At 41.2% G+C, this 15,913-nt stretch overlaps 1 protein-coding gene across 1 annotated transcript in view; it reads right to left on the reverse strand.

Annotated features, from left to right (window-relative positions):
* ADAMTSL3 (ADAMTS like 3) overlaps positions 1 to 15,913 on the reverse strand; it is a 387,063-nt gene that overhangs the window by 230,452 nt on the left and 140,698 nt on the right. The window contains 2 exon segments of the mRNA XM_032622232.1: positions 58 to 294; positions 12,006 to 12,051. Of these exon segments, the coding sequence (XP_032478123.1) occupies positions 58 to 294; positions 12,006 to 12,051 (283 nt within the window).

A 15,913-nucleotide genomic window follows, 5' to 3' on the forward strand; every position in this document is an offset into this window, starting at 1 on the left:
GAGAGTGGTCGTGGCACATCCTTGAACCAGGGGGTACAGGAAGTAGGTGTGGCTTACCTGACAGATGCCGCTGATACACATGTCCAAGGAGTCAGCATTGCAACGAGTTCCATCCAAGACCTTGGGTGCCAGCTCCACTACCAAGTTCTGTCCCCGTGCGTGGCACTTGAGCGCACACGGGGCAGCAGGATCATTGTACTCTGGAAGCCACTCGTAATAACGCCCCTGATACTGAACATCATTGTAGGCTGAACACTGCTGGGCTCTGAAGTCCTCCGCATCCGGAGGGCAGTCCTGGGGGCAGAGAAAAAGGGCCACTTGTACATCATCCAGTGAGATGGGCCAGCAGAAGGCTGAACAAGTGTACCTGAGTCCCATGAGAGCAGACCCCAATTGCTTCTCTCCCAGAAGTCACTTCATTCCTTCACTTTTTCCTTTTTTTTCCTTCAAAACAGAATCTGTAGTATGGAATTCTACTGGTACCTCTGTGATAAAGGAGGGGATCACCTCATTTATTCTGATTATTTTTCCACCCAGGTTGTTTTCTCCAGTTAATTAAAGTTTACCATACTTAAATGCCAAATTGTGCTCTATTTTAACCATACTGAATATAAATTTTCAAATGCATTACACAACCTCCTGCTTTCTGAGACAAGGGAAAATGGAATGTTTTTGATTTTTCCAGGTGACCTAAGGTCTTCATAGGAAATACTAATTATCTTCCATGCCTTTAGGGGCCATTTCAATGTAAAGGATTGTTACTAACTGGCCCCAAACTGCTGTGCTCTGTGGGGACTTGTGTTTGTTTCATTGCTTTTGTCGTTGTTATTTAGTTCATCACCTTTCCTCTCTTGTTTTCAGACCCCCAGCCATCGCTCTTTACTGGTACCCAGTGCCTGCATTCAACAGGCTCTAGAATGGAAAGAGATAATGAGGCTTTTTCAAATTCTGTCTACAACAAAAGCAAATAAATCCCAAGTTAATACCCCAAGGAGTTCTCATAATAATAGGACAAAGTGTTTGTACAAGTCTTGATGACTCAAGGGTCTTTTTATTTAATTACTAATCAATCTCATCAGATATTTCCAAAGCAACATGCTGGATGATAAAAATGTTACTTTACTCTTCAAAACTGAGCACACTGTGATGACCTAGAGGGGTGAGATGGGGGGTGGGGTGGGAGGGAGGCTTAGGAGGGAAGGGATACATATAGCTGAGTCACTTTGTCGTACAGCAGAAACTAACACAACATTTTAAAGCAAATATACTCCAATAAAAAAAAAACAAGAGGAAGGAGTCCTTGTAAGTTAGGCATAGAGAATAAAAATTGAGAAGCAACTCCAAAAAGCTGTAATGGCCATTCAGCAGTACCTAATAATGACTTCAAATCTAGTTAAATCCAAACTAGAAGGTGATAAACAAGAAATAATGGCTACTCAATACAGGGCTGCAAATAGACACAGGGGTAAAGTACTTTTGAAACTTTAGATAAGGGAGCTTATTATTTTTACAAGTTTCCCCAGAAGGACAAATCACCCCCAAAGTACAATAATGTTAGCTTAAAATTATTAGAAGACACTTGTTTTAGATTATATTATACTAATAATTGTTTTTCATTTATTCTTCCAAATAAGCCAATTAATTCTAAAAGCTCAGCAACAAACAAAGCAAAACAATAAGACAATTCAGCGTAAAGATTATTTAAAATAGTCAGGGTTTCCCTGGTGGCGCAGTGGTTAAGGATTCACCTGCCATTGCAGGAGACACGGGTTCCAGCCCTGGTCCGGGAAGATCCCACATGCCACGTAGCAACTAAAGCTGAGTGAAAAATGCCAAACCCCCAATCTTGCTCACATGATTACATCTTAAGCATCTCAACCACTACGCCACCAGGGAAGCCCTGGAGTTATTCTTTATCTTGCCTGTGTCAATATCAATATCCTGGTCCTGATACTGTATATAGTTTTGCAAAATCTTACCATTGTGGGAAACTGGATAAAGGCAACATGGGACGTCTGTGTATTATTTCTTACAACTGTATGTATATCTACAATTATCTCAAATAAATGTTCAATTAAAAAAAAACAAAAACAAAACAAAGTTGAGCACAAACTTCCCAATTAATGGGAATGAATTCATTGTATACAAATTTCCCAATTAAAGAAAATAGATACAGAAAGGCAATATATTATTTTTATTTTTCTTATTGCAAAAGAAATAAATGTTCATTGTAAAAACTTTGGGAATAGTTTCTATTCAAAAAAAGAATAAATAACAAAGATTCTTTGCTTATACATAAATCTTTACACAAATTTTTGATTATTTCCCAAGGGCAAATTTCTGGAAATGAAATCTGGAAATGAAATTTCTGAGAAAAAGAGTGTGTTTCATGAGCTTTTCAAAATATTACCACATTGCCGTCCAGGAAGGTCTTATTATTATCATCAGGCTATATAAGTTCCCTTTTCTCAGTACCTCCTCTCAGTTTGGGTATTATAATTTTCTAAAATTTTTTTCCAATCATACGTGTTACATAGAATTTCAACATTTTAATTTGCATTTCCTTATTATTTAGGTTTAATATCTTTTCATGTATATTTGCTTTCTGTATTCATTCTTCAAAAATTTCTTGTTTTCTGTCCTTCATTTATCTATTGGAAGGTTTGTGTTTTTATTATTTTTAACAGATAAAGCTATTAAATTTCATAGTGAAGTTATTGATTTTTTGTCATTTGTATTAGAAATATTTTCCCCATTTAATCTTGTTTTTGGTGCTTTGTGAAGTCAAGAAGTTTTGAATTTTTATGTAGTCAGCTCTATTCATATTTCCTTTTAAGGTTTCTTTCTTTACTAATGAGATATGCTTTTCCCTCCCTGCCCTGAAAACAGATAAATACTTAAATGTATTTTTCTAGTTCCTTTATAGTTTAGCAATTATGTTTAACTCTTTATTACATTTGGAATGTATTTTGATCTATGGGGTGAGGTAGAACTCTAACTTTATTTTTCCACAAATAGTTATTAACAAATTATCAGCCAGAATTTTAAAATATAATTTCTTCTATTTATCCCATTTTTACTACTTAACTTTTGTATTTTACTGTGTTTATGCTTTGGGCCTTGATAAAGTGCCTAAAATCCTTTTTGGAAGTAGGTAGGGAGTAAGTAAAATATAATTAGTAGACTTTCCCCTGAAATTAGTTGTATTACTTTCCTGTGAATCATTTCAAAATCTTCTATTACATCCACATTTTTCTTTGTTTTCACAAAATTAACCCTTAAGCTAGGTCACACCTATGGAAGAAAGTATCAAACTGCAGAAGATTAAAACTGGATGCCATTTCTGTCTTGGAATGAGGACATCTTCCATCTAGCCATAGAGAAGATCATGAGTGACAAAATTATATCACCTCCTCTTTCCTCAATCAGGGTCAATTTCTTCTGTATCTGACTCTTTGAAACCCAGAGAGTATAAGAGAGCAGGGTAAAAACAACTTCCCTTGCATTAGGCTCACTTGCACACTTGAGGAAATACAAGTGCTAGCTGTCTGACTCTTGAACGTCTTAAACTCCTCAAACCAAAGAAGTTTCACAAAATCAACTATGGTTAATTAACAGAAGCCAGCCTAAACTGAGCCCTTGTGAAGGGGTGGCCAGGTTTGTATGTGCGACCTAGCCTCCTTGGCCACAGCTGATTATCAGAGGCAAACATCTGGTCCACGCCAGGTCAATATTTCCCAGGAATTCAGAATCGCAACAAAAGAGCTGGAGGTGAAAACTCACATCAATCTGGGCTGGGCTAGCCATTTCTTTTATGTGATGCATGTTGAAGCAAAGTGAGCCAGTTCCCACAGCAAGAGCAACGAATTAGACATGAAAGGTCAGATAATAAAACATGGGTTTCAGCTGAAGGAGTAAGTAACCTGGGCTTCACTTTCTGATTCCCGGGTCCAGGCCCTCAAGATATGCTCATTCCTAAATTCCGCTAAATATCCACTCACCCATCCAGTGAATCCCATTTTTCTTGAGCTAATTTGAGTGGGTTTCTGTTCCTTACAAATGATGATCCCTGATTAAGACCGCCGTATATCTAGCCCATGCTTTCTAGTTTACCAGGAAATATTACTGACATTCTCTCTTCACTACCACCCTTTGAGCGAGGTAGGTGAGGATTATCATTACCCTCGTTTGTATAAATGGAGAAAACTGTGATACAAAAAGTCTTTAGTCACTAGCCCAAAGGCATACAACTAGAGTATGACACAGCCAAGACTGATTCCCAAAGAAACAAGCATTCCATTATATGATACTGCTTTCTAGTAATCTTGGGGGACGTTGACTACTTACATTAAATGCTTCCATTTACATGGCATTCTTCCACTGTCAACACTACGTCTGTCTAGTCTGGTTCAGATGGGTCGCATGCCCTGGCTCAAGACAATCTAGGGATTCTTGTGTCTAAAGTTTAGTTGACATTCAGGAATCTTGGATGCCAAACATCCATCTGCTTTCCTTTCCCTGAGAAGCATTTCTTCCTATTAGTTAAGTTCAAGACAACGCTTATTTATTAAATGTACTTTATGGGTTTTGCCTAGGTGACATGCTGTAAGGAACACAAAAGAAGAATATAATCCATCAGCTCCCTAGTGAGCTTGTTATCTTATTGGAGATGTCCCATCTATGTGCATGGAATGCATTGAAACAGTGGGTTATTTATTACTGGAATTTGTAGACTTACAGGAGGACTTTGCAATGAAGGACATAAAATTGTTATCCAAGAGTTAGACTGAAAAGTGAATAAATGGAGCTAATAAGGAAAGAGTAAATCTAATAAGGAAACAATAAATCCTAGATCAGGAAGACCTGACTCAGTCAGGAGTGGGTAGCCAGCCTGGGAGGCATAGAAAAGAAGAAGGAGGAGGAGCAGGGGAAGAGACAGGGGGAGGGGAAGAAGGAGAGGGAGGGGAAAAGGGAGTAAACACAGCAGATAACAACCAGCACCCATTTGAGGACCATTCTGAAGACAGGGGTCTTTCCTCCCCCTTTCCTCCCTAAAGCCATGAGAATACATAAACCTGTATGGACAACTTAGGGAGAGAAGCCAAGACAGGAGGATTATCTAAGAAACTGAGTATTTTTTATTTTTTGTGTTGCGCAGGCCTCTCACTATTGTGGCCCCTCCTGTTGCGGAGCACAGGCTCCGGACGCGCAGCCTCAGCAGCCATGGCTCACGGGCTTAGCCGCTCCGTGGCATGTAGGATCTTCCCGGACCGGGGCACGAACCCGTGTCCCCCGCATTGGCAGGCGGACTCTCAACCACTGAGCTACCAGGGAAGCCCTGAAACTGAGTAATTTTATTTAAGAGAGACAGACCATTACCTAAGAGATGATTTATGTAATAGGAGTGGACCAAGCTTTAATTTGGGTTAGATATTTAATTTTCCTCCTAGATAAGCAGTGAGTAGGGACTCAGGAGAAACACCATTTCTGTATAAGCAAATATGAACATTTTATCTTCATATCCATGTTATAGTATGAGTTAAATTTCGTGATCCTCTTATATAACAAATGCCAAATTTTCTAGCATAAAAGTAAATTATTGTAGGTGGCTACTATCAGCTAGAATAAGCAAATGATGCATCATGAATAAGTAACATTTCAGAAGGGATCTGAAGGATGATGTGATGTGAATAGGACAAGATATGAGAAACGATATAAGCAAAAAAGAAAGAGCAAAAATAAATTCAGTATCTATGAGGCACAGCCTTGTCCAGCCAGGGTGAAACTTGTGAGTTGAATAAGATGTAAATCTTACCATCTTTTGGAGGTCCTGAAATGCAAGTAAGAGGAATTAAAAGCAACAGGGATCCACAGAGGAGAGCAACATTAAAAAGGGATAGAATAGGTAGCATTTTAGGAGGGCCAGTATGGTAGCAGGATGGACTGGAGTTCTGCACATAGATTTGAGAGGAAGTGGCCCTAGCCCAGAGTAGAAGAAATGGCAATGGAAAAAAATAAAAAAATAAAAATCCTCTAAGAGAAAACTGTCAGAAATTAGCCATTCATGGGATCCAGAGTATAAAAGATCTTTCAAGGGTCACATCAAATGTCACCTCTTCTGGAAGGCTGTCAGGGAGCCCAGGGACCCCACTGTGCAGAATTAACCATGCCTCCCTCTGTGCCCATATAAAAAATGCGTTCATGCTACAAAAACACTCTTACCAAATGACGATACACTTATTTTTTAAAATATGTTCCCTTTGCTTTCTCCCAGCTTTACCTTTAATTTCACATACCCTGGTATAAAAACATACAAGTAGTGAGTGAATTCAGGCATTAGGCCTCCTTGCTGACATGCATGACTGCCCTTGCAACTTCTCCACTTGCTCTATATACCCCTGATAAGGATAGTTCTTTCCTGAGGCCTCTGGGGCCCAGCCCTGGCTGGAAGAGCCCATGCTGAGTGCTGATCAGAGGGTCATGTCTGAAGATGGCGGTTACCTGGAGCCCCAGTACTGCACATAGGCATGTTCTGTTCCCCTAATCTCCCTGGCCCTTCAGCCCAAAGTCCCATCTCCCCTGACAGAATGAATGCAGGGAGAGCCGCTGAACCGATGCCTGATTTCTCAGGGAGGGAAGTGTGGTCCTCGTTTCCTGGTCACGCCTCCCACTCTGCCACGTGAAGCATGGGTTCCTACATACCACGAGTGGAATTTCTTCGTCTATGAGCTCTGAATGCACGTCCCTAACACATCCAGACTCCAAAACAAAAGAACTTTCAATCGTCCCTTGAATGCCTGGAACCTGCTTTTTCCCCAGGTTCCCTGTCTTCCGCTTTTTTTCCCCTGTCTTCCGCTGACGCTGACGTGGGCAGAGGTCAGAAATGTATCTGTCAGGGTCGTTAAGCCAGATCCTCCCCTGTGCTGGGGATCCCTCCTGGGCTGCTGGAGCGGAAGGCCCAGGGGCATGGAGGAGATCATTTCAGTTGCCTCTGTCTCCAGCTCCCTCCCTGCCCTTCTCTGACCTTTGTCCCTGGCCAGCTGTGCATATTCAGAAGGCCCTTCCTACTGTTCTTGGGGTTGAAGTTTCTATAATGGTATAGGAAAGTGTAATGTTCCTGCAATTACCTCTGCAATTCATGTGCTCCTGGGCTGTTAGAAGTGACCTTGCTGCTGTCTGGGTGTCATGTCATTATCTGACAAAGCTTGAGACCTCTTCACACTTCTTTCCAAGAAGCATGATCTCCCTGTGCTATGCGGCTGCTTCCCACTAGCTATCTCTTTTACGTTTGGTAGTGTATATATGTCCATGCCACTCTCTCACTTTGTCCCAGCTTATCCTTCCCCCTCCCCATATCCTCAAGTCCATGCTCTAGTAGGTCTGTGTCTTTATGCCTGTGTTACCCCTAGGTTCTTCATGACATTTTTTTTTCTTAAATTCCATGTATTTGTGACGGCCTGGAGGGGTGGGATAGGGAGGGTGGGAGGGAGGGAGACGCAAGAGGGAAGAGATGTGGGAACATATGTATATGTATAACTGATTCACTTCGTTATACAGCAGAAACTAACACACCATTGGAAAGCAATTACACTCCAGTAAAGATGTAAAAAGTAAATAAATAAACGAATGAATGGATGAATGAATGAATAAAAAGAAGCATGATGCTGTAGCAGAGTGATCAAGAGCGCACACTTCCGAGGAGCCTGGAACCTGACTGCCTGGGATTAAGTTCAGCTCTGTGATCCTGTGCAGGTTACCTAAATGTCCTCCCCTGTAAAAGTGGAGATAAAGATAACACCTACTCTGTAGGGATTATGAGCATTAAATTTATTTATTCATGAAAAGGCACTCAGAACAATGCCTACCTAGCATTTAAGAAGTACTTAATAACTCTGAGCTATTATTGTTTGCTATTAATATTATTACTGATCTTGGTTAGGGGTTAGAAAGCTGATACACATGTGACAAACTCCATGGTCCGGAGGGAGGCTGAGAGCCTGAGCCTTCAAATAATCAGGTGGAGGAACAGAAGAATTAGCAACCTCGGGAATAGGACTGAATGTCAGGTCTCTGGGGCTCACCGGCGGTGTCTTCTGCTTCTCCATAAAGCACAGTTCACCTCCCTATGTGGCCACTGATGGTGACATCGCTTGGATGGGAATGGGAGATCCTGCGCTCCCATCAGATGGGATGCTCAGGTCCCCAGAAGTATAGGTGTGAGCATCTTTGAATCACGAAGCAAGTTTCCCTCAAAAGAGTGCCTGACCTGGGAATCACTAAAGGCAGCTTCCTTCAGAAGAGTGGGTGATGAGCCCCATCCCCAGGGAAAGTGAACGAGCGTGGCGCATCTTCAGTGAGGCCATTGGAAGACAGGGAGAAGCAACAGCAGGGCTGACAACTCAGTTCTCTCTCCACTTGAGATAGGCTGCAGAGTAGTTCCCACCCCTGCTCTCTGGACTCCTCGGGGTGATAAGAGAGATGAAGATTTCAAGAGGGTTATTCTAAATCCCTAACTAATAAAGCAGGAAGCATCTCCAGTAATTATATGTAAAAAAAGAAAAAACAAGATGTGACCATATTCATACACTGAGTTCACTGTGGTTACAACCACTTACGGCACTTGACGCCCTTGAAACATTTCTATGTTATATTCCATGGAATATACCCGTATAATCACTCCTGTAAAGGAACAGACTTCTTACAGATCATGGACACTGCAGCTGGGACTGCCTTTATCCACATATGGTCTACAGCAGGGCTTGAGTATCACGGCTGCAGACACTTGGCGCATGGAGATGGAGGGGTGTCCTGAACACTACAGATGTGAAAGACCTGCCACAGGGCTCCCTTATTTCCCTGTAAGGAATTTTGTTGGAAACTCTGCACTTGCAATGGCAAGCACAGAAATTAATGTCATTTTCTTATGAAATCTCTCTACGGACTCTCTTAGGACACCAAGTCTGAGAAATAGAAGATGGTGAAATTTTCACTGCTGTCCTCCCCCACTAGCTCCCACCTCCTAAGCATCTATTTCTCACCAGCCTGGAGGTTGTAAAGGTTTCTGCAGACTCTTCCAAGGGGACAACAATTAGAGACCATGTGTACTCCCAAGACCCTTGGAGCCTCAGGGGCATCAGATCTTCACTCAAGCGCACCGAAGTTCTAACCATTGCAACTAGTATGCACCAATTTTAGTAGATTATATTTTTTCTCTCTACATTGCATGGCGCAACACTCCTAGACCCTTATAACACTTGTGTTGAAAAGAGCTGCCTTTTTGGAACTAGCTAGAGCAGAGTCTCTTTCTCTCTCTCTCTCTCTCTCTCTCTCTCTCTCTCTCTCTCACACACACACACACACACACACACACACACACACACACACACACACACACAGAGAAACCCTAGAATGAAACCTCAGAATGGAACTAGCTAGAGCAGTGTCTCTCTCTCTCTCTCTCTCTCTCTCTCTCTCACATACACACACACACACACACACACACACACACACACACACACACACACACACACAGACAGAGAGAGAGACAGAGAGAGAGAAACCCTAGAATGAAATCTCAGAATGTAATATCTTGATCTGGACATTTAAAATGAATTCCCCTAGATAGCTTCACAGAATATTCCTTGATAGCATACTGTTGTGAAATTTATTCTGGAATGACTGCAAGGAATTTGCCAGACCAATTTGTCTGAGAAGCCGAGCTGTCCCATTGTGTTAATCAGAATAATGCAACCTCCCCAAAGATGGTCAAAACCTAATCCCTAGTACCTGCGAATAGGTTACCTTACATGGCAAAAGGGGCTTTGCCCAAAGCATCCTTTGACGAAGGTTAAGGACCCTGAGAGGGGGAGATTATCCAGGTGGGCGAACGTTGCTCAGCTGTGATCACAGGCAGATGTGACTACATAAAAATGGACAGAGAGATGCAATGTTGCTGGCTTTGAAGTTGGAAAAAGGGGCCACAAGCCAAGGAATGTGGGCAGCCTCTAGAAAATGGAAAAGACAAAGAAATGGATTCTTCCCTAGAGACTCCAGAAGGAATGCAGCCCTGCCAACACCTTAATTTTAGCCCAGTGAGACCCATATCAAATTCTGACCTCCAAAACTGTAAGATAATAAAAAATTTGTATTGCTGTAAGCCAAGTTTGTGGTAATGTGTTGCAGCAGCAATTAAAAAATAAAATGTACCCAGGCAAAAGGTAGTAGATGGAAACGTCTTGTGTGTAAAACCCTGAGGCTGCTAATACATCCACGTGCTGGTGTAAGAATGAATGCCAGGGGACTTCCCTGGTGGTCCAGTGGTTAAGACTCCACGCTTCCAATGCTGGGGGCACGGGTTCAATCCCTGGTCGGTGAACTAAGATCCCACATGCTGTGTGGTGAGGCCAAAAATAAATAAACAAAATTAATTAATTTAATTTAAAAAAAAAAAAGAACGAATGCTAGACTCTGCTTGTACCTAAATGCCAGCCTGTGTCTGTGCTCGGTCAACCTCTCTCCCTCCTTCATCCCCACCTGGATTCCAGCTCATTTAATTGTGCAACCACGTGCATGTGTATCTCTCGATTCCTCAAGTCCATCCTGTCATAGGACATGTGAAACCTATTTGCTTTGTCTCCCAAAATCCCTCCTAGGACATAGTGGCCACAAATCTGGCTACCTCAGGGCTGGGTGATATTGGATTTTGAGTGCCCTATAAATAAGCACGATTTTTCCCACCAAAGTTTGAGAGAGAAACATTTCTGCTTCGCCACTGATTAAAACAGACTGAAAACGTGGCTCGAGCTCCACAGACAAAAGGTCCTGCTAACACTGCCTGTTCTCCACTCCCCAAGTCTAGAGCTTGAGGCTGTCCAACGAGGAAAAGTTTGGGTCCATAGAACAGAAATGCTTACCCAGGACTGCTGTCTCACACTGGCCCAGGACAGAGAAGGAACAGAGATGGGCAGTCCCTCCAGTAAGTGAAACATTTAAAATAAATGACATAGCTAATTGAGAAAAATGGATTTTTTAAATAAAAAACCTAAATCTGGGCTCCCCTGGTGGCGCAGTGGTTGAGAGTCCGCCTGCTGATGCAGGCGACACGGGTTCGTGCCCCGGTCCGGGAAGATCCCACATGCCGCGGAGAGGCTGGGCCCACGAGCCGTGGCCGCTGAGCCTGCGCATCCGGAGCCTGTGCTCCGCAACGGGAGAGGCCAAAAGAGTGAGAGGCCTGAGTACCGCAAAAAAAATAAATAAATTAAAAATAAAAACGCCTAAATCTCACTTAGATCTTCAGAATTTCCTTTGAATTCCTGTCATTTTGATTTGGGTATATATCACAAACAACCGAAATGTTTTACGTAGAAAATAGGATTGGTGCTTTCTGACATTTTATTTTGCATTGCACATTTGTATATTTGAATTTTAGTTTTTGTTTGTGTTGAATACTGTAGAATGAGAGCAAGGTTTACAAACCCTTCCTCAGGTGTGGTTTTCTTGAGTCACCTACAGTACTCCTTAACACAGTCTGCAGGGAGTGGGACAGGTGTTTTGGAGCAGGAGAAACAGCACAGGACAAGTTCAAGTTCAATGCTTCCTTTGCGGCCTTTGGAAAATAATTTCACCTCCCTCGGTCCCAGTCCCCTCATTTGAAATAAAGAAATAACCACACCTCGTATGCCAATATCTCAGAGACAGTTGTGAGGGTCAGGTGAAATCCTACACATAGAGCACTTTGAACTTTGAAGGCATTTACAAGTATTATGTATTGTTTCTATGAATTCAGAAATTATTAAATGCTTACCAAATTAGATCATACATGCGAAGTGGCCTAAAAGGGTAGTATAAATGGCAGGTATGAGATATACAAAACCTGTCATCAATTAAATGAATATTCCAATTTTCCACAATGAGTACCAAGAGGCCATCAGCTTTACGGTACATAATAACTTCCAACATGAATGTATTTTATGCGATTATATATTTTTATTACATACGGAACTTACATGATTGCTGCACGTCTTGTATCGAATATTCTGCCCTTCACAATTCCTGAGGAAAAAAAAGAAAATAAGGATTTCATGGAAGTTGCAAGCAGGAAAGAAAATACAAGTGAAAAACGAGGCACACGTAAAACTTTTATTAGTGCCCATTACCTCAAAGACTCAAAGTTTAAATTCTAAGAAATAACTTTCAAGGATCAGGAGGCCAAAAAGTCTCATGGAAGTGTCACATTAAACACAGTGAATTCTTTAGTTGAATTAATGTAATAATATTACTTAAGCACGGTTTTTACCCTAGGGTCTATATAACCACTGAAATTAATGTACACTGTGTATGTGTGTGTGTAATATGTGCATATATGTTTTCTTTTGCTATGAAAAAGAAGGTAAAACTACAGGTAGAAGTATTTGTGTAGCACGTCCCTGAAAGGGAATTTCTCTTCCTCACTCACTGAGGTCACCAAGTTAGCTGGGCCCTCTAAAACCTCCCTCTCTAATCAGTACAATGGTCTCTGTCAGAAATTTGCCTGAGGCAATGCTTATATCTTACTTCAGCCACCAGCCTTACTAAACAAATGCTACAAAACATAGTGTTGGGGCGGACTTCTTAGGATACCGACCCTCTAGGATCTGCAGTCATATACGCATGTATGTATATGCTTGAGAATCCTCCAGGGATGACCACACACTATCCTTTCCTCCAACCACTTGCTTTGGGACCCAGCCACTCATCTTCCAGGCAAGCTTTCCTTTTGGATGTTTGGAATTCCATCTGGCAGGTCCTCTCCTCAGTGCAGTGCTTGCTGCTCTGTATTTTACATTAACTCCTTAAAGATAATTCATCTGTGAATGGGATCTTTCCCAGTTTTTCCACGGAGTTATGTTTTTACCCTTTATGTGTCCCTGGCCAATTCAACTGCAAATTTGGAGCAAGAAACGCTAAACACAGGTTTATCTCGCCATCTTGAATTAAAAGTCAAGTGTTAATTTGTTTTAGAATAGTTAGTCCTGGAAGAAGAGAACTTTTTTTTTTTTTTGGCTGTGTTGGGTCTTCATTGCTGCGTGCGGACTTTCTCTAGTTGTGGCAAGCGGGGGCTACTCTTCGTTGCGGTGCGCGGGCTTCTCACTGCGTTGGCTTCTCTTGTTGCACAGCACGGGCTCTAGGCACGAAGGCTTCAGCAGTTGTGGTGCTCGGGCTCAGTAGTTGTGGCTCGCGGGCTCTAGAGCGCAGGCTCAGTAGTTGTGGCGCACGGGCTTAGTTGCTCTGCGGCATGTGAGATCTTCCCAGACCAGGGCTCAAACCTGTGTCCCCTGCATTGGCAGGCGGATTCTTAACCACTGTGCCACCAGGGAAGTCCCTGGAAGAAGAGAACTTTTAAAAAGTGGATCCAAAGAGATCCTTTTTTGCTGGTGTGATTTAAATATGAGCCTATATGAAATGACTGAACAAGTCTATTTTAGCAGTATATAACTCACTGCACATACTTTCTGACGATTCTATTTTTATCAATTACAAAAAGAGTAAGTGAAAACTACTAATGTGCCAAGAAGTATAAAGAAGGAAAACCAAGCATTAATCCCATCATTGGGACTTCCCTGGTGGTCCAGTGGTTAAGAATCCATCTTGCAATGCAAAGGACACCAGTTTGATCCCTCGTTGGGGACCTGAGATCCCACCTGCCTCTGGTCAACTAAGCCCAACTGCCACAACTACTGAGCCTGCCCACTCTGGAGTCCATGGCAACTAATGAGCCTGCATGCCACAACTAGAGAGAAGGCCGCACACCGCAACAAAAGCCCATGTGCCACAACAAAAGATGTCGCGTGCCACAACTAAGACCCGACACAGCCAATAAATAAATAAATAAATATTTTAAAAATCCCATCATCAAGACCTTTACCCTTAATAATCTTGCATTTCATCTTCCAGTGTTTCTGCCCTGATTTATTTACAGTTGTGAAATCATACAGCCCATTCAACTTCGTATTCATTTCAATCTAATATTATAGCCTTTTCCCATTTTATTAATAATTCCTTGGAAAAAAATTGTTTAATGACTACGTAATAGTCCATAATACAGACATTACTCTTTTTGTAGTTTTGAATTTGAATTTTTTTAATTGTGGTAAAATACACGTAACATAAAATTTACCATCCTAACCATTTTTAAGTATACTCTTCAGCGTTGTAAGTATATTCACATTGTTCTACAGACATTACCTTTTGTGGGTATTTGTGCTGCCTCTTCATTTTCCCTACTTTTAAAATTTACATACATTAAAATTCACTTTTTGGGGGTGCACAATTTCATGCGTTTTCACAAACCCATACAACTGTGTAAACACTACCACAATCAACATGTGGAACAGCTCCATCACCCCATAAATGCCCTCAGGTTGCTCCCTTGTAGTCAGCTTCTCTCCACCCTCAGCCTCTGGCAACCACTGGTCTGTTTTCTGCCCCATTAATTTTGCCTTTTCCAGAATGCCACATAAATGGAATCATACAGTGTATAGTTTTTTGAGACTGACTCCTTTCACTTAACATAATACGTAAGAAATCCACCCATGTTGTTGCGTGTATCCACAGTTTGCTCCTTTTTAATTGCTGAATGGTATTCCACTGTGTGTATGTACAACAGTTTATCTACCCATTCACCAACTGGATATTTGGATTGTTTCCAGCTTTTAGCAATTATGAACTAGAATGTTGTAAACATTCACATACAGGTTTTGTGTGAACAAAACTTTTCATTTCTCTTGGGCAAATACTAAGAAGCAGGATTGCTGAGCTGCTTATTTTATATAATAATGCTTTGCTAAACATCTTTATGCTTTCATTTTTGTTCACATTTAGGATACGTATCTAGAAATGGATAACAAATGCCATTCCTTTTATCTTATGACTTCTTCATGTATGCGTTTTTAACTCTTGGTTGGCTAAGTATTATTTGATTGGTTGTTTTTTCAAGAAGGGTAAATGTCTCCCATATTATTATTAAACTTTGTATTTCACATAGGAAAGGCAATGCAGCAAGATATATTACTTTTTTCATGTTCCTTTTTCCTCAGAACTGTAGACACACTTCATTGACCTCTGACATTTAGACTCACAGAAGAGAAGTCTGATTTTTATTCTTTTGCACATGTGTTTTATTTTTCTGCCTGGAAGCATATAGTGTTTTGTTTTGTTACTATTTGAAGTAAAAATTATAGTCAGGGTGTACCTAGTTGTGTGTTTATTTTCATTGATTTTGACTAAAAATGCTTGGCCTTTTTGACTAGAATACTCAAGGTCTTTACTTGCAGTGCCACATTTTATTCTCAGATTATAATTTTGATTACTGCTCTTGTTCCAAGAATATCTGTAATTCTTAAGTTAGAGGCCCCTTTCTCTGCTCCTATTATTTCCTTATTGATCTATGATTTTCTCTAATATACATCTCATTTGTTTGACCTTCTCTTATACTTCCAAGAAATCTCCTACAGATATCCCTCCACATGACTGATTTTCTTTTTCCTGCAGTGATTATTTTGTATTTTATTGTCTGGTACGCTTTTTTTTTTTTTTTTTTTTTTTTTTTCCGGCCATGCCACGCAGCTTGTGGGATCTCAGTTCCCTGACCAGGGACTGAACCTGCACCATGGCAGTGAAAGTGAAAGCCCAGAATCCTAACCACTAGGCCACCAAGGAACTCCACTGATACACTTTTTGATACTGCCTTTTCTTTCTTTGCAATCCTTAAACTCACCCTTCTCCGTCCACATCTCATACCATCCTCAGCTTACTTTCTGCTCCAATTGCATCATGTACCTCAGTCTCTTCATATCTGTTTTCTGGGAGGTGCAGTCCCTAATGGGATTTAGAAAGTATACAGGAGAAAGGCATTTTGGAGTGAAAAGAACAGCAC

The sequence above is a fragment of the Phocoena sinus genome, chromosome 2 (assembly GCF_008692025.1).
Source record: "Phocoena sinus isolate mPhoSin1 chromosome 2, mPhoSin1.pri, whole genome shotgun sequence".
NCBI lineage: Eukaryota > Metazoa > Chordata > Mammalia > Artiodactyla > Phocoenidae > Phocoena > Phocoena sinus.